The sequence below is a fragment of the Podarcis muralis genome, chromosome 6, assembly GCF_964188315.1.
Source record: "Podarcis muralis chromosome 6, rPodMur119.hap1.1, whole genome shotgun sequence".
NCBI classification, from domain to species: domain Eukaryota; kingdom Metazoa; phylum Chordata; class Lepidosauria; order Squamata; family Lacertidae; genus Podarcis; species Podarcis muralis.
Window position 1 is genome coordinate 64,323,930 of NC_135660.1, and position 27,675 is coordinate 64,351,604.

The 27,675-nt window shown below is 43.8% G+C and overlaps 1 protein-coding gene across 1 annotated transcript in view; it reads right to left on the minus strand.

Annotated features, from left to right (window-relative positions):
• ASAH2 (N-acylsphingosine amidohydrolase 2) overlaps positions 1 to 27,675 on the minus strand; it is a 40,126-nt gene that overhangs the window by 6,657 nt on the left and 5,794 nt on the right. The window contains exons 4-15 of the mRNA XM_028729720.2: positions 26,756 to 26,817; positions 24,556 to 24,708; positions 23,429 to 23,605; positions 21,017 to 21,144; positions 14,670 to 14,747; positions 9,156 to 9,276; positions 7,303 to 7,428; positions 5,448 to 5,534; positions 4,134 to 4,238; positions 3,935 to 4,016; positions 1,552 to 1,667; positions 915 to 1,009 (exon numbers count right to left, since the gene is read on the minus strand). Of these exons, the coding sequence (XP_028585553.2) occupies positions 915 to 1,009; positions 1,552 to 1,667; positions 3,935 to 4,016; positions 4,134 to 4,238; positions 5,448 to 5,534; positions 7,303 to 7,428; positions 9,156 to 9,276; positions 14,670 to 14,747; positions 21,017 to 21,144; positions 23,429 to 23,605; positions 24,556 to 24,708; positions 26,756 to 26,817 (1,330 nt within the window). The remainder of the gene's footprint in view (positions 1 to 914; positions 1,010 to 1,551; positions 1,668 to 3,934; positions 4,017 to 4,133; positions 4,239 to 5,447; positions 5,535 to 7,302; positions 7,429 to 9,155; positions 9,277 to 14,669; positions 14,748 to 21,016; positions 21,145 to 23,428; positions 23,606 to 24,555; positions 24,709 to 26,755; positions 26,818 to 27,675) is intronic.

Consider the following 27,675-nt stretch of genomic DNA (forward strand, 5'->3'; position numbering starts at 1 on the left):
TTGCTTTAATTACGACTGATACTGCAGCCCTATATTACTGCAGGTAATTGGGCACAGAATTGCAACCTTAATCTTTTGCTCAGTTGTGTCCACTGTGTATTAAATATAACATAGTTACTACGCTAATGTGTACAAAGTCAAACGGGAATGGATCTTTTCCAGTGCTATTTTTTCTGGGGGTATTCAAGGGTAAACGGCCTCGGTCCAGACACCTGAAGGAGCATCTCCACCCCCATCGTTCTACCCAGACACTGAGATCCAGCGCCGAGGGCCTTCTGGTGGTTCCCTCGTTCCAAGAAGCCAAGTTACAGGGAACCAGGCAGAGGGCCTTCTCGGTAGTGGCACCCGCCCTGTGTAACGCCCTCCCACCTGATGTCAAAGAGAACAACAACTACCAGACTTTTAGAAGACATCTGGAGGCAGCCCTGTTTAGGGAAGCTTTTAATGTTTATTAAACATTAAACTATTGTATTTTAATATTCTGTTGGAAGCCTCCCAGAGTGGCTGGGGAAACCCAGCCAGATGGGCGGGGTATAAATAACAAATTATTATTATTACTTAGTACCAGCCCCACCTTTTTTTTTTTTTGCAAATGTTGAAAGTGTGGCACTTAATGAACAACTTCATGGTGAATACTGGCACTTTTTTATTATTTAAAAAAAGAAGAAGCGCTGGACCTTCTCCTTTTAAGTTTGCAGTACTTTAATACAGAACTAATATGCCACTCATATTGTCTGTTTGACCTTTCCACTTTTCCAGCTGTTTTTCATTCCATTTCCAAATGCACAGCTGCAGGTCTTTCAGAACTATTTCTTTCCCTTCAACTATTTATCCTGCTTTTGAACGCACTGTGAAGGTCCTTAACACACATTAATGAATGCACTTTACTATCAACGTAGAATGTGAATACATACGTAAACTCTCCTGGAAGAGCCACTATTGCCACAGATCCAATGGTTGCTATTTGAACATCAATCACATGTGGGTGCCATGGGTAAGGTTTTGAAAGCTTAAGAAATTCAGGAAGTAAATGAGAACCTCATGTTAGCTTTTATTCTGAAAGATGCCATTCTGGCTGAATCTAGACACATCAAAGAAGCGTTTCAGTTAAAAGCATTCTAAATTTAAACAGGGAAAACGTGTAGAGAAAAACAGGGCTTCACAGTGCTATCTGGTGGCACAATGTTATATCGCATATAAAATGCATATCAATCGCTTTTTCTTTACCAATCTAGCTGAGTCCTCTGAAACGGCCCGTCCTCATCCTCACCAAAATTGTGGAGACTAGTGACTGATCAGAGAAAAGCGAATGGAGGTATGAGGAGATGCGTCTCTATCTATGCTCCACCTGTTTTATTTGTAAACAAACTCAAATATTGCACAACGGCAATCAGCCTCTTCCAGGAAAACCAGCCTGGGAAAGTGCCTTTTTGCTCAGAGAAGACTGGTGTGCACAGCATTATGTTGACTATCTAGGTCCACATCAATTAGATCACTCAAGTCTGAGCTGAAATGGATTCACTCCTGGCAGCAAATTCTCATGTTTCATACCTCTCCTGTAGGAAGCAGGATGGGCTTCGGACTGTGGCAGTCTTTCGTTTCATTGGATGGCTCAACAAGTAACGCATCACGAAGTGCATCCCACAATGAATTGCCTTCTGTCGTGCCTGTCAACAAATATGTAAGATAGTTTAAGAGGTGTTTATTAGATTTTTGAAGGCAAAAAGCTGGAGCCAAAGAGAGAGGATGTTGCTTTGAACATTATATTCTGCATGAGCCATAATATTTCCATTGCTTTTAAGAGCATTAGAGTGTTTTCTCTTGATTGGTTTTTGCCTGAGATTTCCACCTTCCTTTCCACTGGTTCCAACTGAGCATCTCAAGAAGTAGGTAGCTAAGGGTATAAGGCTGCTCACTGTGAGAACAGTCTTGGACTAGATGGGCCAGAGGGTTCTTGTCATGTTCTCATGTGGTTACTCATGGAAGCTCATGCTATTCTGTTATAAAAAGCTGATTAAATGTTAGTCTCATGCTGCTGCTGAACACATGATTCTTCAGCAGGTAACCTGTTAATATTTTACTTATTTTTGAAATATATGTTGAGAATGAATGCCTAGCTTTAGTTCTAATATAAAAACCTATTATGTGCATTTAAAAAATACACGCACAGTATTTTCAAAAGAAGCCTGATGGATATGTAGTTTCAATTCCATTACCTTGAAAAAAACAAATAGCTTAGGCTCCTCCAAAAACATTATCACTAATTCATATTGCTGTCAAGTATGACTTAAGGTAAAGGTAAAGGGACCCCTGACCATTAGGTCCAGTTGTGGCCAACTCTGGGGTTGTGGCGCTCATCTCGCTTTATTGGCCGAGGGAGGGGGCGTACAGCTTCCGCGTCATGTGGCCAGCAGGACTAGGCTGCTTCTGGCGAACCAGAGCAGCGCACAGAAACGCCGTTTACCTTCCCGCTGGAGCGGTACCTATTTATCTACTTGCACTTTGACATGCTTTCGAACTGCTAGGTTGGTAGGAGCAGGGACCGAGCAACAGGAGCTCACCCCGTCGCGGGGATTTGAACCGCCAACCTTCTGATCGGCAAGTCCTAGGCTCTGTGGTTTAACCCACAGCGCCACCCATATCACCAAGCTATAAAAAGCTGCTAATTACAGCTACCCATCATTTAAAGAGTTTGAGATGATTAATCAACCAACTGAACTTTAATATAGAGAAAAACATTTATGTAGAAATGAGAGATCAAAGAAAGATTCCTTACCACATGTTAATGGCCGCTGCCCTACTTTTAATAGCGCTAATGATTTTCACTGCAGAAGGCCTTGCGATTTCATTACTTACCCTTTGAGCTAAGCTGACTAACAAACATTGCCTGCAGCAGTGGGAACTGCTGTCCACAACATGGCTTATCTCACAGTAGTCTACGTAAGGGTACGAGGATGCAAATCATGTGTGAGGATTGGCTGTACACTCTCATGAGCCTATCTTTTAAGAAGGTAACAGCCTTTACATACAATAAACATACAGGGAATGAACTCCCACAAAATCTCTTATTGTTCACAACAGAGGGAGTTAAAGCTAAGGAAGGCCAATTCAACTTTTTGATATTGATTAATCATTTGGGTAGGGACACGGGTGGTGCTGTGGTCTAAACCACTGAGCCTCTTGGGCTTGCCGATCAGAAGGTCGCGGTTCGAATCCCCGCGATGGGGTGAGCTCCTGTTGCTTGGTCCCAGCTCCTGCCAACCTAGAAGTTTCAAAAGCACGCCAAAAAGTGCAAGTAGATAAATAGGTACAGCTCTGGCGGAAATTGTGTTTCTGTGCGCTGCTCTGGTTTTGCCAGAAACAGCTTAGTCATGCTGGCCACCCGGAAAAACTGTCTGAGGACAAACTCCGGCTCCCTCGGCCTGTAAAGCGAGATGAGCACTGCAACCCCAGAGTCATCTGTGACTGGACCTAACTGTCAGGGGTCCATTACCTTTTTAATCATTTGGGTAAAATCAGACTAAGGGTGTTTAAGGCCTAGCTGGTGTGCACAAGAGAGGGACACCTGAAATTAGGAGCCATCTTGGGGTAGGCCACCTGAGGGGTGAATTTTAGGCCAGTGGTGAAATCAGATCAGATTAGAAGATATCCGACCCTTCCAAATCAACACTAGCTGATTTCAAGGTCCATACTTATCACAAAATGTTATACAATCAATAACAATAAGTAGCAAACATAGACAGACAACTTACAACTTGCGTGGGTATTAGTTTCCAGGGACTGTGCACAAAGGGAAAAATAGTGCATAGCCTGAACTTACCATGTGCGATCATCCCTCTCTCCGGAACCCAACATGCCAGGCACGCAAAGCTGTAATCGCACAAGTTAAAAGTGTGCAAGTTGCAAGACAACTGTAAGGTTTATCTCCACTTGCCTTGAGTGAAATTCAGGATGCCTGGTCCATCTACAGTACCAGCAGCAAAGCTGTACCCCACAGCAGGTTTACATGTTTTTCCCTTGAGAAAAGCATAATGAAAAAGTTAAGATGCACTTTGTAAATGCCTCTGTATTGTTGTTTATTTGCCGACTTTCTACCTAGCAACAGACTTCCAAGGTGGCTGCTGATACTTTACCGAGTGAGTAGCATTGAGCTGCACAGTGAAGTTAGCCATGTCCACCCACTCGTGACTCGATCTGATGGGGCCACTTATCTCTTCGGAGGCCTTCATAGACAGTTCCTGAAATACAAAGGGCAGTCATGGGAAAACCCACCCTAATCTGCATGCTTATATTTCCAGAGGCTCTGTCCTACCAACTTCCCCTACATACAGGAAGGCTGGAGGTCCTATTGCATAGCCTCCCCCTCCTTGCTTTGCTATTTGCTCCTGAGATGGAGTGAGTCTCAGCCATGTCAACAGTTGGTTCCTGAGGGGGTGAGAAGTGGAGGCAGTGGTGCCCTTCCAGAGGCAGTGACAAGGCACTTGGGATGGGGCAAGGTTGGGTGAGCTCTGGGGTGGCAGCAGTGGGTACACTTTTGGGAACACTGCACCTGCCCCAGACATTTGCTGATTTCACTGCAACCCCAGCACTGTCCCGACAAGTGCAGTGCTATCGTGTACAGAAGGATGCCATCATCTCTGCCCCACTCCCAAGAGTCATCTCTGCACGCCATATTAGCCTTGGGTGAATTGTCATTACTGGCAGGTCCTTTTCTGTTCTATTGTTCTCTCTCAAGATTTAATCTTCTCTGCTAGTTAGGAGGGGGTAATACTGGAAGAGAAGAAAGCCAGAACAACGATCAACTACTCTATGGAATGGAACTGCTTCTTCTGAGGACAAAAATGATCTATATCCTTCCTGGGTATCTGAACTGAGTCTTAATAGGTCATGGATATTTGCCTTTTAAAAAAAAAAAAAAAAAAAAAAAAAAAAAAAAAAAAACCACCCCCACCCCCTACTAGAATGGTAGGAACTGTTTATGGCACAGCTAGTTTTGTGCACAATAGTGATATTTATTCCCACTCTATTGAATAGGAGTCAGGCTGGTATTTCCAACAATATTTCAGAGGAAGAAATTCACAGCAAACTATTCGGTCATCACTATTCAGTGGCGCTTCCTGGGTTTGAACTAGTTACATACCATCAGCCTTACCTGTCAGATAAGGCACCTATCAATATGAAGTAAGATAAGAATGTATTGTGACTCTCCCTATGTCCTTGGAATGGACTGGAAAAATAACCCTGAAGTGAGATGAGCGCCGCACCCCATAGCTGCCTTTGACTGGACCTAACTGTCCAGGGGTCCTTTACCTTTACCTACCTATTTCCAGCTGGAAGAAATGGTCAAAGGCATTTTCAAAGACTTACAGATGAAAACTTAATTGTCAGAAGAATGCTTGTTTTTAAAACACAAAGGCATCCTAGAATTTCAACCCATCGAAGCTTACCTTCGCTTTCAAGTAGATGTTTCTGCCAATTATTTTGGTGCTCTCAAACATATCCTTGCCAGGACCTGAAGCTATGCACTTCGTGGCCTAACATTGGAAAGAACAAATAAAAGGGGAAAGGCACAAACTGTTAGTATATAGTTTTATACTATAGTATACAGAGGCAAAAGCCGTTGTAGCAGTTTTATCAAAGAGGGCAGCTCTTATATGTATTTCCATTGTAATTCCATGAACCTGCACTGTCAGAAAACTCATTTATATTACTCCGCTATTATGGGACTCCCACATAGCTAGGAAAATATATGAATGCTTGCTAGATACAGAACAGGCACCTGTGCATCTAGTTTTCCTTGTTTAAATTCAGGCATTGAAGGGGAGGGTTCCTTATCAGGAAGAGGGGAGGCTTATCTCTTTTCTCCCCAGTGCGATCAGAAGGAACTGTCTCCCCACTTATCTCTTATCCCAATAGTACATCCCTCCCTGTGATCTTTGCTCCTGCAGCTCAGTTTCTATGCTCTACTCTAGGTGCACACAACTGAGACAAACACACCAGTTGCTTCTCTAGTAACTCTCTGCCTCTCCTCGCCTTCCTCTTGTGGATAAAACCATTGATTTGGCACAAGTTAAAACCAATTAAAACTCAATTAAAATCATGTGATCAGCAGAGCTCCGGAGCCAGCTTTCTGACCTGACGCCATCTTAACCGGAGTCCCTTCCTCTTGTTGATTTTCTCTCAGTTGATTTTTGGATTGTAAGCACCCTGAGGCAGGAACGTGGCCTCTGGTGCTCTGTAAAGCACCTCACATATTTATTTATGCTAAATAAATAAATATTTCCCTTTCACTCATCTTGTAGGGAAGATAGAAAGATGTCCTGAATAGAATTCTAACACTGCCACAGGCCACTCTAGGGGCGCCAGGGAGGATGCTGTTTCTCCACTACTGTGGAATGGATTTCATTTGTCGTCTTTGCAACCCACTCACACCCACCCCAAAGTGAGATCAAACCCACTATTTGATCTCATATGTCCCTTTCCTTGTTTGCCAGTCTGGCATCTCATTGTGAGTTTCGAGGAAAGGCACATGCAAATAACAGAAGGATGATTGACACTGAATGGGAATGGGGAAATAGCATTTGCATCAGCCGCACACCACGCCTTTAAACTGAATTGAAGCGATAGCTTCAGTGACAAAAACCTCAACAGCAGCTACAGAAGACTGGGTTATTGTGGATCATTGTCCTGGTTTGAGAGATGCTCAGGATGACTTCCCAAGTTCATGAAATTGGTTGCTATAAACGTTGGCTGCATTTCGCTTAGGTTCTGGCCAAATTCACAGGCTGAGCTCAAGCCATTTGGTTGTGCCATCAGGATTGCTACTGGCCTAATTCATTATGTCAGCTAGAATGGTGTTGGATGAAGCACCATTTGCAAAAATGCAGTACAAACAATTCTAAACTCTTTCCGTGGGTAAAGATGTAATTAGCCAGCGGCATTTAACTTGGGCAGCAGTAGTGTAATTTTGTATTTAATGAGTATCTGAAACTCCTCTTGAGATGATTTATGTACAAAGTACGCTGAAACAGAAAGACCGAGACATTTATAGATGGCTGAGTATGTATGGGTTGTGGTTTTGCTAAACCTGCTTATTGAGATTAGGTTTTAGGGTGTGAGGGAAGCACTGGGAACCCTATAATTGAAACTGGAGAGGAGACAAAGCCAATCTAGACATAGATTGATTTTAGCAGTTGGTTTTAAGGAGCACTTTATCCTGTGCTATGTGAGCCACTCAAAGGTTTTTGTTGATTAGGCAATATTTAAACCTTGTTAAATAAATCAAGATAAAATGATACCTACCCCACCTTTTGGACAGTAATTGTTGAAGTTCTCACACGACTCTCCCGTGTTAATGCAATGTGGACCTTTTATGTTCGGAGACACATCTCCCAGGTTAGATGATGCAAAACCTGCTACATATGGCCCCTGCAAGGGGAGGAATGGTCTCATTGGTGATGCCATCAAAAATATTGCTGCAAAACGTCTGCCACACATTCATTTTTGTGCCTCACGGAAAATGTTTGTAGATGCAAGAATGTGAAACCAGTTAATGCTCACTAGATAGCATGCATCACCTAGATTCTCCCATCCACCTCAGTTAAGTCATATATGGCATGATATAATGGAAGTAAATGGTCCTTTATCACAGTGGAGCCCAACATTTCTGCTATCTTTGTTTTTTCCCTTCATTTCATGTCCCTCAACTTTGTGTGACGTAATGTTTATACACTGAGCACCTGTATAGGCAGACATTTCCCTTACAAGGTGAGAAATTATGTGGCAGGAGGGGAAGTTGGACTTCTTATGCTGTTGTGTGAAAATGGTGTGACTGTCCTTTTCCGCTGTGCTGAGGAGCTGCTATGGAGCTCCACCTGCCTTTCCCATTAGATCCCCTTTTTAGCAGATTGTGCTCTTTTTTTATGAGCACCCTAATCTCCAAGCACTGAGAAGTTACAGGGTTTGCAGTGTGTACTGCAGGTTTGCTTTCCTTCAAAGGAAGGCCACTAGAGACTGTAGTATCTTTGCAATATATAACATAACACAGCAGCAGCCTGCTGGATCAAGCCAATCGGGGCAAATCTACTGGGAAACTAATGAAGCTTAAGCTTCAAGGCCTCTAATCCTTGAAGGACTCTAGAAGCAACTTTAGTCCACACTGCTTAAAAATTGTGGGTCTAGTAGACCCAATTTGAGTCACACGACTCCAGTTGGTTACTTTTTTGTTGTATATATTTCAACAGTCCCAAAGTTTGAGAGTCGGTAATACAGATGTTGTAAAGGTGTGGCGATCTGTTGCGGAACAACCCCACTGAAGAAGATAACAATGGTTACCCAGACCTTGTTGCTGGTTGCCAACTCTTTGTATATACAATTATTGAAAGCCACTGTAAAACACTGAGGTAAAAATTAAGGGCATCATCCAATTTAGTGCTGGTACATCATACTGGTTTCGGCTGGAGAGTGAAAAATTTCCTGCCTTCCATATAGAGAAGCGGTATCTAAAACTGGCTGGATTGTGACTAATATTTTACAAGAATTTGGGCATAATTTCTGAACTAGAATTCTGTGCTGGATTGAGCAGGTGGAATTAGAAAGGGGAGATTACAGCTAGAAAAAGGTGATATCCACTACTGTTTTTTAAAAGTTCCTTTTTAACTTCTCCATGCTAAGATTAAAAATTATACTAAAAATAAATTATACACTATAGAACTAAAAAAACACTAAAAAACCCAAAAGTAGTATGAACACCAACAATTGGGAAACACTGGTCTGTGAGAGCTCCAGTTGGAGAACAGCCTTTATCAAAGGTGTCATGGACTTTAAGATGATCAAACTCAGGACGAAAGGGAGAAACGTGCTAAGAGGAAGTCACGTTTGGCAAACCCTCACCATGATCAGCTCCCATCCGGAAACCTATGTCCTCACTGTGGAAGGACGTGTGGATCCAGAATTGGCCTCCACAGTCACTTACGGACTCACTGTTAAGATCGTTACTCAGCTATACGTGATCGCCAAAGAAGAAAGAAGATATCACTGGCTGATAAACCAGTGATGCCGACTGATCACAGTAGCCTGAACATTGGAAAGTCTTGATAAGGTATTGCATTGGTAAGATCCTAATTTATGTCGGGAGCACAGTAAACGGTTCCTACCTTTCCTGGAAAAGATCCTGCATTTTTCTCTTTTTCAAGGAGATGAGCTGCATAACCAACGTTGTCACTACATGTAAGACGGTTGGTGTTGTTCATACTGACAGGGTGAATTGGAAACCACCTAAGAAAAATTAATAAGAATTTTAAAAATTGGAAAAATATTCACTAATGCAGCCTTTTTAGATAATTTGTGTAAATCACATAAAAAGATTTTATATATATATATATATATATATTTGCTTTCGTAGATTTTCACGGGTATAGGTATGCAGGTTTTGGTGTCCTCGGGTGTCTTCCCGTGTAAAAGTTGGGGTGTCTAGGCGACGTTTCGACGAGGTCTCACTCGTCATCTTCAGGCTGGTGCTTTCGGCTTCTTGTTACTGGAACAGAGCAGGATCTCAGTGTTTGAGTTCCTATAAATACTGTTGAGGGGTGTGGTGTATAGCCTCCAATGTTCTGGGCCGAGAGGAAGTTCCCAGGCTAGTGTGCCTTTTCTTCTTTTGTTCCTTAGTTGCTTGAGGGATATCTTGAGTGATTTCTTGAGTGATATCCTGAGTACCACTTAGGTGGGTCATTAGGTGTGGATTAGTTGCTAAAGCCTTTGTGTCTTGACCTCTTGAACTTTGTGAAGAGTTTTTCTGAGAAGATGGCTGTAGTTGTGCTCTGGCTTGGCTTCGTGTATAGGGGCGAGCTGTGGTTTTGTGGCCTGTGCCAGCCAGATCTGTGTAGGGATTGCAGGGGGGTGCAGCATCCGGAGGTGCCATCATGGTTTGGCTACTGGATGGTGTCTGTAATTTATCTGTGGAGAGGGTCTGGGTTTGGGTCTGGTGTGGTTGATTGGTGATGGCGTTCTGTGTGCCTCTGGATCTGGTGTCAGTTTTTGTGGGGAGGGCTAATTTCCAGATGTCTGGCAAGCGGGATGTGTCGTCACGCTTGTTCATGTTGTGAGGGTGTTTCTCTATCTCGATGGCTTCCATGATTATTCTCTTGTGGTGATGTTCCATGTTAGAGAGCAATTTGGAATCTGCAAAATTAATTTCGTGTCCTGTTTCTTTCATGTGTTGGAAAAGAGAGGAAGTTTTTTCTTCTTTTTTGACGGCATTCTTGTGTTCTGCGATACGTGCATTTATTCGTCTGTTTGTTTGTCCAATGTACGTGGCTGGGCAGACTTTGCAGGGTATTTCATAGACCCCTTGGTTTTCCAACTGGATTTTATCCTTGGGGTTTCTGAGGATATTGGCTATCTTTTGGTTGGCGCAAAAGGCTGTTTTGATATTGTGTTTATGGAGGATTTTGCTAATTTTATCTGTAGTGCCCTTGATATAAGGAAGGAGGGCCATGCCATTGTTTTCTTCTGTGTCTTGGTTTTTGGGGGGTGTTTCTTTTTGGATTAGCTTCGTAACCCTGTTTTGCTGGTATCCATTGGCAATTAACACATTTGAGAGATTCTGTAACTCAGTTGTCAAGTGGTCTTTGTCAGCCAGGCGTTTGGTTCTGGAGATGAGAGTCTTGGCTACGGAGTTTATTTGTGCAGGGTGGTGGTGTGATTGTGCATGTAAGTAGCGGTTGGTGTGTGTTTTTTTCCGGTAGATAGTGTGTCCTAGGGAGCCATCAGGTTTTTTGTAGATTAGGACGTCAAGGAAGGGAAGTTGGTTGTTGGCTTCTATTTCCATAGTGAATTGTATTTTGGGGTGTAGGCTGTTGAGATGTGTGAGGAAGATGTGTGAGGAACTAGAGAAACGCCAGAAGCCCAGCCACCCTCCACAACAACCCATGAAACAAACAGTACATAACATATCAGACAGGATCCTCACCTCAACTGAAACCAAAGTACTCTCCAAAGGTTTCAACTTTGCAGTCGCCCCGAGACGCATCCCCACGGAAAACATCATATGCGGAGTCGAAGCTAGCCTAACCAAAATCAACCCAGATGAAGCCAATAAAATCAGACTTGAAGTCACCAACATCCTCTGCTCCAGCAAACCACCCAGAAGCAATTTACACAAAGAAGAACAGAAAGCACTCACCAACCTGAGGAAAGACAACAACATAATCATTCTCCCAGCAGACAAAGGTAATGCCACTGTTGTGATGAACACATCGGACTACCAAGCAAAACTATCAAATCTACTCCAAGACCCTACCTACCAACCTATAAAAACAGATCCCACCACCTATCTGGAAAAAACCACCAAATCCAAAATAAAAGCCTCTCCTATCAGTGAAGAAATCCAGCTAAGAATCATCCCCAGAGAAAAATCATCCAGATGCCCCAAACTCTACGGCCTCCCCAAAATACACAAAGAGGGAACACCACTCAGACCAATAGTCAGCTCCATAGGCTCACCTCTACAAAATCTCGCTAAATTTCTCGCCAAGCAACTTCAGCCCTATGCAGAATCCATCTCTTCACACGTTCCAAACTCCTTCCAGTTCATAGAAACAATAAAGAAGCAAAACCTACATCCCAATGACCTACTTGTGAGCTTCGATGTTGTATCTCTCTTCACACAAGTGCCCATTAATGAAGCCTTGACAGCCATTCAAAACAAATACAATCCCCCCGAATACATCTTGGACCTGACCAACCACTGCCTAACCAACACGTACTTCATCCACAATGGACAAAGATACAAACAGATAGAAGGAGCACCTATGGGATCACCCCTCTCACCGGTCATCGCAAACCTGTACATGGAACACTTTGAAACCAATGCTTTAGACAAGTCAGAACACAAACCCAAACTTTGGCTCAGATATGTTGACGACACCTTTGTAATTTGGCCACACGGGAAGGAAAAACTGGACAGCTTCCTCACACATCTCAACAGCCTACACCCCAAAATACAATTCACTATGGAAATAGAAGCCAACAACCAACTTCCCTTCCTTGACGTCCTAATCTACAAAAAACCTGATGGCTCCCTAGGACACACTATCTACCGGAAAAAAACACACACCAACCGCTACTTACATGCACAATCACACCACCACCCTGCACAAATAAACTCCGTAGCCAAGACTCTCATCTCCAGAACCAAACGCCTGGCTGACAAAGACCACTTGACAACTGAGTTACAGAATCTCTCAAATGTGTTAATTGCCAATGGATACCAGCAAAACAGGGTTACGAAGCTAATCCAAAAAGAAACACCCCCCAAAAACCAAGACACAGAAGAAAACAATGGCATGGCCCTCCTTCCTTATATCAAGGGCACTACAGATAAAATTAGCAAAATCCTCCATAAACACAATATCAAAACAGCCTTTTGCGCCAACCAAAAGATAGCCAATATCCTCAGAAACCCCAAGGATAAAATCCAGTTGGAAAACCAAGGGGTCTATGAAATACCCTGCAAAGTCTGCCCAGCCACGTACATTGGACAAACAAACAGACGAATAAATGCACGTATCGCAGAACACAAGAATGCCGTCAAAAAAGAAGAAAAAACTTCCTCTCTTTTCCAACACATGAAAGAAACAGGACACGAAATTAATTTTGCAGATTCCAAATTGCTCTCTAACATGGAACATCACCACAAGAGAATAATCATGGAAGCCATCGAGATAGAGAAACACCCTCACAACATGAACAAGCGTGACGACACATCCCGCTTGCCAGACATCTGGAAATTAGCCCTCCCCACAAAAACTGACACCAGATCCAGAGGCACACAGAACGCCATCACCAATCAACCACACCAGACCCAAACCCAGACCCTCTCCACAGATAAATTACAGACACCATCCAGTAGCCAAACCATGATGGCACCTCCGGATGCTGCACCCCCCTGCAATCCCTACACAGATCTGGCTGGCACAGGCCACAAAACCACAGCTCGCCCCTATACACGAAGCCAAGCCAGAGCACAACTACAGCCATCTTCTCAGAAAAACTCTTCACAAAGTTCAAGAGGTCAAGACACAAAGGCTTTAGCAACTAATCCACACCTAATGACCCACCTAAGTGGTACTCAGGATATCACTCAAGAAATCACTCAAGATATCCCTCAAGCAACTAAGGAACAAAAGAAGAAAAGGCACACTAGCCTGGGAACTTCCTCTCGGCCCAGAACATTGGAGGCTATACACCACACCCCTCAACAGTATTTATAGGAACTCAAACACTGAGATCCTGCTCTGTTCCAGTAACAAGAAGCCGAAAGCACCAGCCTGAAGATGACGAGTGAGACCTCGTCGAAACGTCGCCTAGACACCCCAACTTTTACACGGGAAGACACCCGAGGACACCAAAACCTGCATATATATATATATATATATATATATATATATATCACATGAAGCAGGAAGCATTCAAAAGTCACCTCATTCTGCCACATGTATAGACCAAGGGCTACTTCACATTTTTATTAATGCATAGAATCTTAGAGTTGGAAGGGACCCCAAAGGTCACCTAGTCCAACCCCCTGCAATTCAGGAATCTCAGCTGAAGCATCCATGACAGATGGCCACCCAACTTCTGTTAAAAAACTTCCAAGGAAGGAGAGTCCACCACCTCTTGTGGGAGTCTGTTCCACTGCTGAACCGCTCTTGCTGTCAGAATGTTTTCCCGAATGTTTAGTTCAAGAGACTCAAAATCAGTATTTCCTTTTTAACCCAGTCTCTCTTAACATCCCTTTTCCATCTAAGCCTACAGCTTGATTTTTCTCTTTATCTACAGTGGTGCCTCGCAAGACGAAATTAATCCATTCCGCGAGTCTCTTCGTCTTGCGGTTTTTTCGTCTTGCGAAGCAAGCCCATTAGCGGCTTAGCGGCTTAGCGGCTATTAACGGCTTAGCGGCTATTAACGGCTTAGCGGCTTAGCGGCTTTAAGAAAAAGGAAACAAACTCGCAAGAACTCGCAAGACGTTTCGTCTTGCGAAGCAAGCCCATAGGGAAATTCGTCTTGCGGAACGACTCAAAAAACGGCATTCGTCTTGCGGGGCACCACTGTATTTGCAATGGTTGCCCTTGTGCTCGCAGAACCTATTTGTGCTTCTATCAAGTGGGTGCTTCTATCAAAAGATGATTCTTGCCAATTCTCCATGTCCCCTGCAGTGCCCGCCCACGCCCAGCACCTTCCTGTTCTGGTGCTGCTCTGGAGCTCTGTTTCCTAGGAAATACTAAGGGGCTGTTGTTGGCATCCATCTCGAGAGACAATGGAGCGCGCCTCCAGGGCTGGAGAATCACAGCGCCTGCTGTGGCTGCAGAGACTGGCAACTCATAACTGATTGCCTCCTCTCTTTATTAATAGAGACATCCACTGGATCAAAAGCCCTCCTGTGAGTCTGAGGGTCACCAGCTGGATTCCACTCAGTATCACAGGTCTCTTTAAACTTCCCTCTCTGCTAACTTTCTTTAAATTTCCATTGTGTGGTCTCTCTGTCCCACCACACCCACCTGCCAGATCGTCCTAATCTTTTAAAAAATTAAAGTGACTGGGGGAAAAAATCATTCTGATATAGTATTTACCTCCCCTTAATTTTTTTTAAATGGAACATTCATATATCTTACATAAACAGTCCGATGTCTTCGCCGTTGTCAGCAACCATCTTCAGCACCACCATTTCTTGATCTGTATTTGATGAATACCTGGATAACGTGAGGAAAAGAGATACAGTTATACCTCATGTTATGCCCACTTCATGTTACGTTCTTTCAGGATACATCCCACAGCGACCCGGAAAGGGTTACTTCCTGGTTTCGCCACTCACACATGCGCAGAAGGGCAAAATGACATCACGTGCATGCGTAGAAGCGACGTTCTTTTCATGTTGTGAATGGGCCTCCGGAACGGATCCCATTCGCAACCAGAGGTACCACTGTACTCTTCACAATGCAGACTCGGAAACAGATGCAAGTCACAATTGGGGAAATGAAATTCTCCTGCGCGCTCTCTCTCTCTCTCTCTCTCTCTGAATTAAGGGGAAATCTGCAAGAGCCAATGGTGCTGTAATGTAATTTTAGACTCCGGCCTGAATAGTCTTACGGAGGCTCCATCTTTAAGGGGGGAAATGAATAACCAGTCTCGCTTTAAAGGGGTCCTTCTGCTGAGTGAGGCCGTGGACCTCTGCCCCAAAGTCCAGAACACTACTGTGCTGTAGTGCACAGGGCTGGCACCAGAAATATGCATCATCCATGCCAGAGCCCATGTTCCAGTAGCATGCTAACTACCACCCCCTGGAGCCTGCTGTCCCTGACATTTCTCCTTCCTGCTGTTGTTGCCTGTTCACCTGCCTTCTCTAAGGGAGCTGTCAGTCGAAGGCTGCATGCCTTTCCCTCAGGGAGCTCGTTCACAGTGGGCACAGAGGCAGAGGCATGTGAATGAGCAGTGGCAACAGCGCCAGGAAGAGATGAACGTATTCAGCAAACTGAGAGCATCTTACACATGGGCAGCCCACCACCAAACCTGGAACTGGCACTACTTGTGTGGTTCCCATTCCTTTGTATAAAGTAAGTGTTGGAGAACTTCATGCTGGAAGATCCACCAGAGAAATCCTGGGCAAGATTACATGCTTTGACTGTATATAGTACTCTTCTGATTTGCCCTCTGCTTTTTGCTGATAACAAATCAGTTCCTTCCACACAATCTGTTAGGTAGCCTCTTAATTTCGATATTCTGTATGCACCCCTCTCTACCTGAAATGCAATTTTATGTGTTTGATGGCGGGAAAGCCTCAGGTAACTGGCATCCCTCCTTCCTTGCCAGGAAGAACACACTGTTCCAAGCGCTGGTGGTTTTGGGATGGCGGAATTTAAAGGATGGACGTTTTGGACAAGAGAACTAAGAGCTGCTGGGTTGTGGTCATATCTGTCTCACATCACCAAAATCTGCTTATAAGTTTCCTTGAGGATCATTTCATTGAAATACATATATACGTATGAAAAACATGTGCTCTCTAAAAACTATTAATATGATATTGCTCGGCATGATAGCAAGTAGGGATATGATTAGAGCTATTCATGTATGCCATCTGATGTGATTACAATTGCGGAAGGATGGAGAGCAGGATAGTGCTTCCTGCCCTCATTTTCTCTTTGCCCTGTCCACAGGCTTCTCACACATTAAGGACAATTTCCACAGCGGAAGAGTCCGCTTCAAGCGATGAGGTTCTCATGTCTGTGCGGACACAGACAACAAGCGTGTGACAGAGGAGAAGCACAACCTCATTCTTCCCCCTTGCACAATTATAATTACGTCCAGGGGAATGCACAAATACAGCCCTTGTTTACCAGTATATGACAAAAGTGTTTTGCTATACACACATGCATATGTTATAAATGGAGCGCTTGGTATGCATGTACAGGATCACTATAATAATAATAATAATTTACTATTTATACCTTGCCCATCTGGCTGGGTTTCCCCAGCCATTCTGGGCGGCTTCCAACAAAACACTAAAATACAATAACCTATTAAACATTAAAAGCTTCCCTAAACAGGGCTGCCTTCAGATGTCTTCTAAAAGTTTGGTAGTTATTTTTCTCTTTGACACCTGGTAGGAGGGTGTTCCACAGGAGAGGTGCCATTACCGAGAAGGCCCTCCGCCTGGTTCCCTGTAACTTAGCTTCTTGCAGTGAGGAAACCGCCAGAAGGCCCTTGGTGCTGGACCTCAGTGTCCGGGTAGAACGATGGGGGCGGAGACGCTCCTTCAGATAAATCATTCTTATTTCATATATTAAAGAACATCAAAATACTATAGGACGATAATCTCACTTAGTCTGTCTATGTGATGATTCACAAACAAAGGTTTGATACACATTGCTAACGCCTGTTGTCGTTTTTGTTTTTTTTTGGTAAGGTCAGGTTATGGTTAACAGAGACCATTTCATTTCTAAGCAATTCCCATAGTTTCATTTGCAGTATGGAGATAAGCAGTGCAGTGCAGTGCAGTGCACGCATAAAGTACATGAATATACTCTGAGTTTATTCAGGTTACAAGCATAGATCAAGCCTAGTCTTGGGGTAAAAATGGATCTTCTTGGCACACACAGCATGTCACATTCAATGCTATAATAAGCAGGGGTGGCAGGCTAGTCATTTCTGTCATATCAAAAAGTGAACTTGCATCTTTTAGACATTAATCTGAAAAAGTAGATAAGGAATTTTCACAAGGTTAAGATTTCCTGTTTGGTTAGAGCCTTAGTTCTGGAGAGCCAGTGTGGTGTAGTGGTTAAGAGCGATAGACTTGTAATCTGGGGAACCGGGTTCGCTTCCCGGCTCCTCCACATGCAGCTCCTGGGTGACCTTGGGCCAGTCACACTCCTCTGAAGTCTCTCAGCCCCACTCACCTCACAGAGTGTTTGTTGTGGGGGAGGAAGGGAAAGGAGATCGTTAGCCGCTTTGAGACTCCTTCGGGTAGTGATAAAGCGGGATATCAAATCCAAACTCCGCCTCCTCCTTCTTAGTTGGCATCCTAGAATAAGTTCACCTTGTTCTTTGTCCAAAGTGCAGACCAGCTTGATCTTCTACTGTATACGCAGCACTATTTACTGTCATTAGTCTCCTGACCAAAGTGCTACGTAGCTTATCTTTGATTCCCATCTAAGTATGATATTGCTTATTGCTCTTGTTTGCTAAGACCACATCTTTCATAACAGGCCATTGCTTTCCCCTGCCCCCACTTTTTAGAACTATGATAACCATTTATTCATGACCTGTAAAGTGGTACATATGCTGCTAATAAACAGATCAGAGGAGAGGGTTTGTATAATTGGATCCAGACCTCTGTCTTCCCTCCAGAACCAGTACCAGAATTACGTATAGCTAAACAAGCTATAGCTTAGGCCCCAAAAAAATTTAAAGGAGAAAACACCTGGATGTACATTTCCAAAATATAAGATAAAAAACAAATAAAATAAAACCTACATACAGCAAGAGTGTTTTGTGTTGTGTAGGCTCCTATGATGTAAGTAATGGGCCCCGCTGCTGGCCTGCTCCCTAATATATTACAGTACTGGTTTGGTCATTTCTATATATAGGGTGCCTACATTCTGCATGGACTGGTTCATGGCAACATGTAGCATGCAGCTGCAGACTGCAGTGTAGCACAGTTGAATGTAGGTCAAACTGTTGTACCTGTTACCTAATACTAAAATACACATTTTGTTATGTGTAAATGGCTTTAGATACCTATTAGGTCTATAAATTAACATATAGCATATTTCCAGTTACAGATAGGTAGCCGTGTTGGTCTGCTATAGTCAAAACAAAAAAAAATCCTTCCAGTAGCACCTTAAAGACCAGCTAAGTTAGTTCTTGGTATGAGCTTTCGTGTGCATGCACACTTCTTCAGATACACTGAAACAGAAGTTGCCAGATCCTTCTATATAGTAAGAAGGTGGGGAGGGGTATTACTCAGAAGGGTGGTTGTTTAAGATTCTGGTTGTAGTATTATTGTGGGTTAGGAGTTGTTTAAGATTAAGATGACAGTTCTCTTTCTCAAGCTCTGGGAGGAAGACCTTTCATTGCCTACAGACAGCCACCCAATCTTAAACAACTCCTAACCCACAATAATACTACAACCAGACTTAACACAGACACTGGCACCAGAGCCTGCAATAAACCCAGATGCCAACTTTGCTGGCACATACACCCAGACAACACCATTACTGGCCCCAACAACATCACACATACCATCTCGGGACTATTTAATTGCTCATCATCTAACATTGTGTATGCCATCAAATGCCAACAGTGTCCTTCAGCTCTCTATATTGGACAAACAGGCCAAACCTTACGCCAAAGAATAAACGGACATAAATCTGACATCAAGAATCACAAGACAGAGAAACCAGTAGGAGAACACTTCAATCTCCCAGGACATTCTATACAAGACCTCAAAGTAGCTGTTTTACTACAAAGGAATTTCAGAAATAGACTGGAAAGAGAAGCTGCTGAATTGCAACTTATTACCAAACTTAAAACCATGGAGAGACCTGGTCTGAACAAAGACATTGGATTCTTATCCATTATACATGACAAAGCCATTTTTCACCTTCTCACCCCTTGCTTTTTCCTGTAAGACCTATTGCAGTCGTTAAGAGTCGTCAACAGGCTCATCACAGCTATCTGCCAATCACCCATTCCCACCACCCTTCTGAGTAATACCCCTCCCCACCTTCTCACTATATAGAAGGATCTGGCAACTTCTGTTTCAGTGTATCTGAAGAAGTGTGCATGCACACGAAAGCTCATACCAAGAACTAACTTAGTTGGTCTTTAAGGTGCTACTGGAAGGAATTTTTTTTGTTTTGCATATAGCATATGTTCAACACAAAAAACAGTGACAATGTGTTGTTGACAAAGGACAGCTGGACATATAAAGGGCTCCATTACCTTCAGTGGCTTAGGGCCTCATCAAACCTAAATCGAGTCCTTTCCAGAACAGCTGATGGACAACAGAGCTGGCACATTATTCTGGCTCTTCCACCCCATCTCCTTTCTGCCATTTTGCTCCCTCATTGCTGCGAGCCCAGTCTTCTTTGTCCTGCCCCTCCAGCTTCTGCTTTGCCACTGTTAAAGTGGTAACAGCTATGGCGGTGATGTGATAAACCTCTGCACCATTAGGCCAATGGATATCGAAGCTGTTGAATCCAGTGTTATGAAGACAAATAATCTTGTCACAGTGGAAGGTGGCTGGCCCCAGTTTGGGGTAGGAGCTGAAATTTGTGCCAGGATTATGCAAGGTCCTGCTTCCACCCACCTTGACGCACCTGTTGTGCATGTCACCAGGGCTGACATTCCCATGCCTTATGCAAAGATCTCGGAGAAGAGCTGCATACCTCAAGTAAAAGATATAATTTTTGCAGTGAAGAAAATGCTAAATATCTAGTTCTGTGTATGCTGTATGTGGATGTTGTTCTTCTGGAGTTAAAAATAAAAGTTCCTTCCTCAGACTGAGGCATGCTAGACTCAGTGGCCCAAAGTTCATGTGCTGTCATGGCTAGAGAGTGTCTTTTAAATGTCTAAGTTACTAGAGAGTCTCTTTTCAATTACTAAGTTACTTAGTAATGCAAACCTTCAAAAAATCTAATACAGTGGTACCTTGGGTTACAGACGCTTCAAATTACAGACGCTTCAGGTTACAGACTCCGCTAACCCAGAAATAGTACCTCGGATTAAGAACTTTACTTCAGGATGAGAACAAAAATTGTCTGGTGGCGGCACAGCAGCAGCGGGAGGCCCCATTAGCTAAAGTGGTACCTCAGGTTAAGAACAGTTTCAGGCTAAGAATGGACCTCCAGAATGAATTAAGTTCTTAACCTGAGGCACCACTGTAAGAATAAATTCCAGTTGCTTTGGCCAAACCATGGGAGTATGCTCACTCTCCAAAGCTACCTTGCCCAGAAAGCCTTGCTCTGAAGAAGGACTCCTTTCCTCAGCAAGGCAGGGGAAGCAATGGCAGTGCCATTGCTGCCTCCACTAGCATTTAACTACAGTTAACAAGCCAGGTGAGATGAGAAGAGAAGGAGGTATGGAAGTTGCAGTGGTGGTGGAGGAGGGCACAAGATTACTCTGGCAAGCCAGTGATAGGGACTCAATGGGTCGTGTCTGCTGATGAGACAAGTGAGATGAAAATTACAATCTCCACCCCCTGCAGCAATTGAAATTAATCAGCTGACCCTGATTAATTCCCCACCCACTTGCTGAGGGAAACACATGTGGAAGACTAATCGACCGGCGAGAGAAATGTGGAAAACGATCACTACATTTAAGCTGGGTTTTTTTAGCCATAACCATCACAGACATGACAAAATTCAGTTCATATTCTTTCATGAAACAAGAAATAAGTGATGGCTCAGTACAGAACCCTACAAACATATTAGTATCTCAATTCTGTTTCCTTCCCAAACTTTACCTGAGCTTTTCAGACTCGGGATTACGAAGATAAGAAAAGGGACTTCTGTTGATTTGAGAGTTCTCTATCAAGCCTTTATTGATAAAAACGTGTCCTTTTGTCATATTTTGATGAGCCATATCAACACTCTGTTGATTAGAAAGTAGGAAAACCATTGAGATACTGGTCATCACAGCACAAACAAGATGTTAACATGAGAAGGTTGGGGGGGAATCAACAAAGATCCCTGTGGTATCTTAAAGAACTAACAGATTTATTGTGGCATATGGACTAGAGTTCACTTCACTGAATACACAAAGGTTTGTCTTCATTCAGCTGGCAAGGAAAACAGTGGGGCCAAATAGCTTTGAGGTGCAAAAAGCAGTTTTATGTTAATTCCATTTAAAGCTAAAGATAAACAGAGTGATCATTCCTCGGTTGCAGTAAATGTGAATGGCACAACCATTCTGAGCTTTGCTGGATTAATTTAGACTTGTAGCATAGCAGGAGACCATTGTCTCAACTGAAGCCTAAAGAAACAGAATCAAACATGCTGAGAAGTTCTAATTCAACAATTTCAGACTGCAGTCACATTGATAATTCCTCACATTATCACAGACTGTCCTTTTCGTATTTTATAACTGTTTGGCCCATAGTGATATTTCAGAGCCCCCCCTTTTTACATTCCCCCCTTTTCCGTCAGTAACCATATACTATGTATATGTGACAAATGATGATAATGCTTCATGCATCTGATGAAGTGGACTCTAGTCGATGAAAGGTACCATCCCTGCTTTTGCAGTAACAGACTGTCGAGCCAAAGGTGAGACTGTTCTGTACAGGGGTGCCAACTTGAATGAAATATTGGGTGGGGCAAGGTAAGTCCTGCCCCGCACAATAAATCACATGATGGGGCACACACATACACCATTTGAATGCCTATGCCCATTAACATTGCCCTGCCCTGTTCCTCAAATGTTTTATTGGGGAGGCCAAAGGGACCTCGGGCCCTAGAAGTTGACTCCTATGGTTCTGGAAGATCCGCAAACACCTTATTGGTAGTCCAGATAACTAAGTGAACTACCAAAACTAACTGGGAGTTGTTATGGGAGCAAGCTCATATATATCTATGTATTCACTTGCTTTAATTTATGCTCATTGGCTCACTTTGATGCTGTGCTTATCTGTGGACCTTGGGATGCTAGGCTGTAGGCCCAGAGAGGGGAGACGCTTTGGACACTGGGCCTCACCCAGTGGTGGAGGAACCCTTTCTGACACCTGGGTCGGAATGCCAAGGGGTGGGGCAAACCGCCCGGTGATGCAGGTGCGCCCTCCGCTGTTCTACAGCTGGGGGAAGGCAGCGGGCCATCTTGTCACCCCCCTGGGCAGTGCCTGGGACAGCCCACCCCCTCCCCCCCTTCATACACCCCTGGCCTCACCAGCCTGGTGTGCTGGGAGGTTCTAGGTAAACTGATGTATGTTGTTTTGTGCATAAGGGATGTATACATGTTTGCTTTGGTGCTGACAAGCCAGCTCCTTGCTGTGGTGTCCATCCTATGTCTGTAAAGGGCTGGGACACCCGGCAGGCTGATTTGCTGTAAGTCCATACCCTTCTTTAATAAAGCAGTAGAACTTAACACTCTCGTGTTTTTGACATCCTTATTTGGTCTCCCTGTACCCACTTACTCCCACAAGCCCACCTTTGGACTAGTGGACCAGGACACTAACACAGCCAACTGCTGGCAGCAGCATAAGAACATGGACATTGATGCACATCAGACTACTTAACATGTTTAAGCAACACTAGCTCAGATGCAGTCATGAATTCGCATCCAATGCCAGCAGTTTCTAGGCTAGGAATCTACACTGTAGTTCTGCACATGCTTACATGGACAGTGGAAGTAAAGCTCACTGAGTTCAATGCGCTTACTTCCAGTTGAGCATGAGTAGGGATGCTAATAAAGTTGCACATTTCACGATATACAGACAAGTAGCAGCACATGCATTGCTTAAACGTTCGACTTCCAAAACGTTCGGAAACCAAAGCATAGCTTCTGATTGGCTGCAGGAAGCTCCTGCAGCCAATTGGAAGCCGCTGAAGTCCTGACAGACTTCAGGTTCCAAAGAACGTTTGTAAACCAGAACACTCACTTCAGGGTTTGCGGCGTTTGGGAGCCAAAACATTCGACTCGCAAGGCGTTTGGGATCCAAGGTACGATTGTACTTTAGATTTGTACTGGTCTGATGATCTCTTTGAATTAGCCAATGAATGTATATAGAAGATTAAGGAACTGCTTTATTAGCTCTCAAAATAAGTCTCCCAGTTCATCTTAACCTTTTCATAGACTATCACCAACTCCATAAATATTTCCCTACAGCATGCTGCAGTAAACTTGTCAAGCACTAAAAGTGAGAGGCTGGGGTGGTTCTTACCTCTAGGATCCCATTGAGAATGGCATTCAAGGATGGCTTTATAAGCCCCTTCCCTGCTATCATGAAGAGAGTGTATTGCAAATACCCTGCAGGCCCTGAATGGGTATGAACTGCAGACAGTATTACGTTGTCATGCTGGTAGAGATCGCCATATCTTTCCTTCAACTGTTTCATTACCTAAGGACAGCAATGGTGCAATTACTGCATTTTCTGATTTGGTATGTTTATTAGATTAGTTGAAAAGAAAAGAAGAAGATGATGTACCTGGTATGGAACCTTATAACTTTGACTTACAAAGGATGTGCTCCTCCACTGAGGTACCATTCCTGGCAAGTTGGAAAATAATACTCCACAAACCTCATCCAGGGGCATCCTAAAGGCTAACACATTTACAATGGCATGGGTTTTTTGTGGCAAGATTCTACTTCCTCAGGTTGTTCAGCAAAATTAACCTCAGAATAGTCATTTCAAGAGGTTGTTAAAGGCATCAAAGCACTCCAGGAACAGAAGGCACAACTAGAAATGGAAAGACTACCTGGGTTTCTTCTGCTGAGCAAAACACACTGGAATAAAATGGAAATCTTGAAATAGATGAGTAAAATATATTGTATTAAAAGAGCTGGAATTATATTATATATTATGAGTTATGAATATATATACCTTCACAAACATTCAAACACTCTGTGACAATAGACAAGGCGTGAGTCCAAATATATGCCTTTCTTTATATAAGGTCATGATTTTCTGTTGCATTTTCTTCCTCACTCACTACATTTTCTCTTTTTTTCTTACTTCACAAATATACTTCTTTTGATTTAGGATATTTTATAGTGGATGTAAGATCATTGTAGATCTCTCAGCTCTTGGCTTGCAGGAGCTGTTATATTTGCACCTACAATATATATAGACATCTCAGGGATTGTGGTGGTTAAGACACCATACATTGTTCAAATCGATTGTTGTGCTGCACACACACACACCATATATTTATGCCCATCACAATTCCATATATAAGGGAGTAGGGGAGAGAGACAATTCTTTGAGGCCAATGATTTTTGGATGATATAAAAACCTAAAAGGAAAAAAGAAAAGAGAGCTACTCTATCTCGCCCCTGCCCCACACTTACCTCCAGCCTAAGCCTTTGAGACATCATTGCTATCTCAGCAGTAACATACAACACTCGTTTGCTCCAGTCGTCGGGCTCTGCTATGATGAATGCTCTACAGTACAGTCGTGAGATCATGCCAGCACCAATCTGATCTGGATTCGCATAGCCCATCTACAGGGGGGCACAACATCTCCTTAGCCACACACAATGTGCAATCCCATACTTATTTATTCAGAAGCAAGTCTCCCTGCATTCAATGTTTCCAGGCCATGTCGCTTTTGTACTGTATTTACCCATAATTCCTTTCTTTTCCATTATGGCACTGAGCTATGGGTTTGTTTTAACCCCGCACCCCACCCCCACAAAAAAGTCTTTTTCAACATCGTATTTTCTATCAAAATATAATTTAAATGTTTATTTTGATATATTTCAGCATGCTAAGAACTGCACTGCAACATTTGCAGAAGCGTGAAACCCAGTGCATAGCTAAGAGGTGCAGTTCAGGTCACTTCATTCAGGTCACTTCATTCAGGAATTTGCAACAAATGAATTGCTCCAGCATCCTTAATTAAACAGAGCTTACTCTGGGGCAAGAGTGCATAATGCTTTTGTGCACTTGTAATGCCTTGATACGCATTGGGGAAGGCTCTTCTCATTTCTCCTGCCCTGGCTTCTGAAGCAAAGCATGTTAATAAAGGAAACATAGCAGTTTCTTTCATAGTGCATACACATATAGTAACATACTGTCAGGGACCATGATGAGGAGGGCTGCACTGAGGAAGAATGGTGGGAGCCACCTCCACCACCTCCTCTTCCTGATCCTGAATCTTCTCAGGAGCAGGAAAACAGCATAGATTTGGAACAGTGGTTTGCAGAGGGGCATAGTTCAGAAGGCAGAAGCTGGGAAATACTGGATGAGGAACAGCTAACAGAAGAAACACTAGGAGAGAGAGGTGCTACTGGAAGGAGAGAGAGGTGCTACTGGAAGGTGCTATTTTTTTTGTTTTGACTATGGCAGACCAGCACGGCTACCTATCTGTAATAGGAGAGAGAGAGTTAACAGATTCACAGTCTCTGGAGAGTATCCACCCCTCTTCCCCAAAGTCCCAGAAAGCTCAGAAAGTGTGAGAACTGAAAACACAGCGGCTCCATGTTCAGATTACAAGATGTAGGAGTGACGTAGATTAATAGGGACAGAGGAGCGAGAGACCTTAATTGGGAGCACCGCCACCCTTCACTGTGTTTATTAAAGAAACTAATTGGTAAGAATTCTCTTTCGTTTGATCTGCTCATTTGTGGCCACGGGGGAGGAAGCCGATTCCCTGAAGCCTGACACATACTTCTTATCATCATAATAAAATAATAATAATAATAATAATAATAATAATAATAATAATTTTTATTTGTATCCTGCCCTCCCCTGGATGAAGAACATAGACATTTCACTCCTACAAGTATATGGGAATCTGATGCAAACAAATCCCATTACTGTCATCGTTATTTCAAATTATAAGTTGCTTCCCACAAAAGTCTTGATGCAACTTAGGTAAAGGTAAAGGTACCCCTGCCCGTACGGGCCAGTCTTGACAGACTCTAGGGTTGTGCGCCCATCTCACTCAAGAGGCCGGGGGCCAGCGCTGTCCGGAGACACTTCCGGGTCACGTGGCCAGTGTGACATCGCTGCTCTGGCAAGCCAAAGCCGCACACGGAAACGCCGTTTACCTTCCCGCTAGTAAGCGGTCCCTATTTATCTACTTGCACCCGGGGGTGCTTTCGAACTGCTAGGTTGGCAGGCACTGGGACCGAACAACGGGAGCGCACCCCGCCGCGGGGATTCGAACCGCCGACCTTTCGATCAGCAAGTCCTAGGCGCTGAGGCTTTTACCCACAGTGCCACCCGCGTCCCTTTTTTGATGCAACTTACAAAAAAATAAAAACAAAATCCAGTGACAGGGCATTACTACTGAAAAGGCCTGCCTTCTCTGAGTCCTCCTCTGGGCTACTGCCAGAGGGAACACATATAAAATAATCTCCAAAGATGGCCTCAGGTCCTGGGCAGGCTCATTTGGGGAAAACCATTCCAGAAGGCATTTCTGGATTTATGATATAAAGGCCTTGTAGAGTGTCAAAAAAAGAAGAAGGGAAAAGCTGAAAGGGGGTGGAAATGGGCTTGTGCTTTCAGTGAAAAGAAGAAAGAAAACTCAGATTGGGTACTTACCAAAGGTATCTCTGCTACAGGGCCGGTACAGTCAGCTCGACCAACACCAATCATGTAGCCAGCTAGAGAAGGTATGAGAATAATACTGCAATTAGAAACAGAAAAGAACAGGACACTTCTTCCAATGCAGGGGCCCAGGACAAGACAGATGCCACTTGCCACTTAAAAATATACAGGCACACCTTGGAGAAAGTACAGGTTCAGTTCCAGACCACTGCAATAAAGCGATTATTGCAATAAAGCGAGTCACACAATTGGGGGGGGGGTCCCAGTGCATATAAAAGTTATGTTTAGACTGTACTGCAATCGATTCAGCCAGCATCCACTGCTTCGCTCCCGCCCGCCAGCATTTTAAGATCACCCTGGACAGCGGAGAAGCCCTCCGCTGTCCTGGGGTTTTTTAAAATGCTGGCGGGCGGCAGCGGAGGCTTCGCTCCCACCCGCCAGCATTTTAAGATCGCCCCGGACAGCGGAGAAGCCCTCCGCTGTCCTGGGGTTTTTTAAAATGCTGGCGGGCGACAGCGGAGGCTTCGCTCCCGCCCGCCAGCATTTTAAGATCGCCCCGGACAGCGGAGAAGTCCCCCGCTGTCCCGGGGTTTTTTAAAATGCTGGGGGTGGGAAGAAAAGCCCTTCTCCCCCCCCCCCCAGCCTTCAGAAGAGGTCGGGGGACAGACTGTCCCCGGACCTGGTCTGAAGGCGGTTTCCATAGGAACGCATTAATGGATTTTCAATGCATTCCTATGGAAAACCGTGCTTCGCAAGATGAAAAAATCGCAAGACAACAAAACTTGTGGAACGAATTAATTTCGTCTTGCGAGGCACCACTGTATTTATTTTGGTATTCTGATACCACCTTTCAGGGCAGAAAGGCCCTTCCAAAGCAGCTCATTATATGGAAGTAATTCATTAATTAAGATACT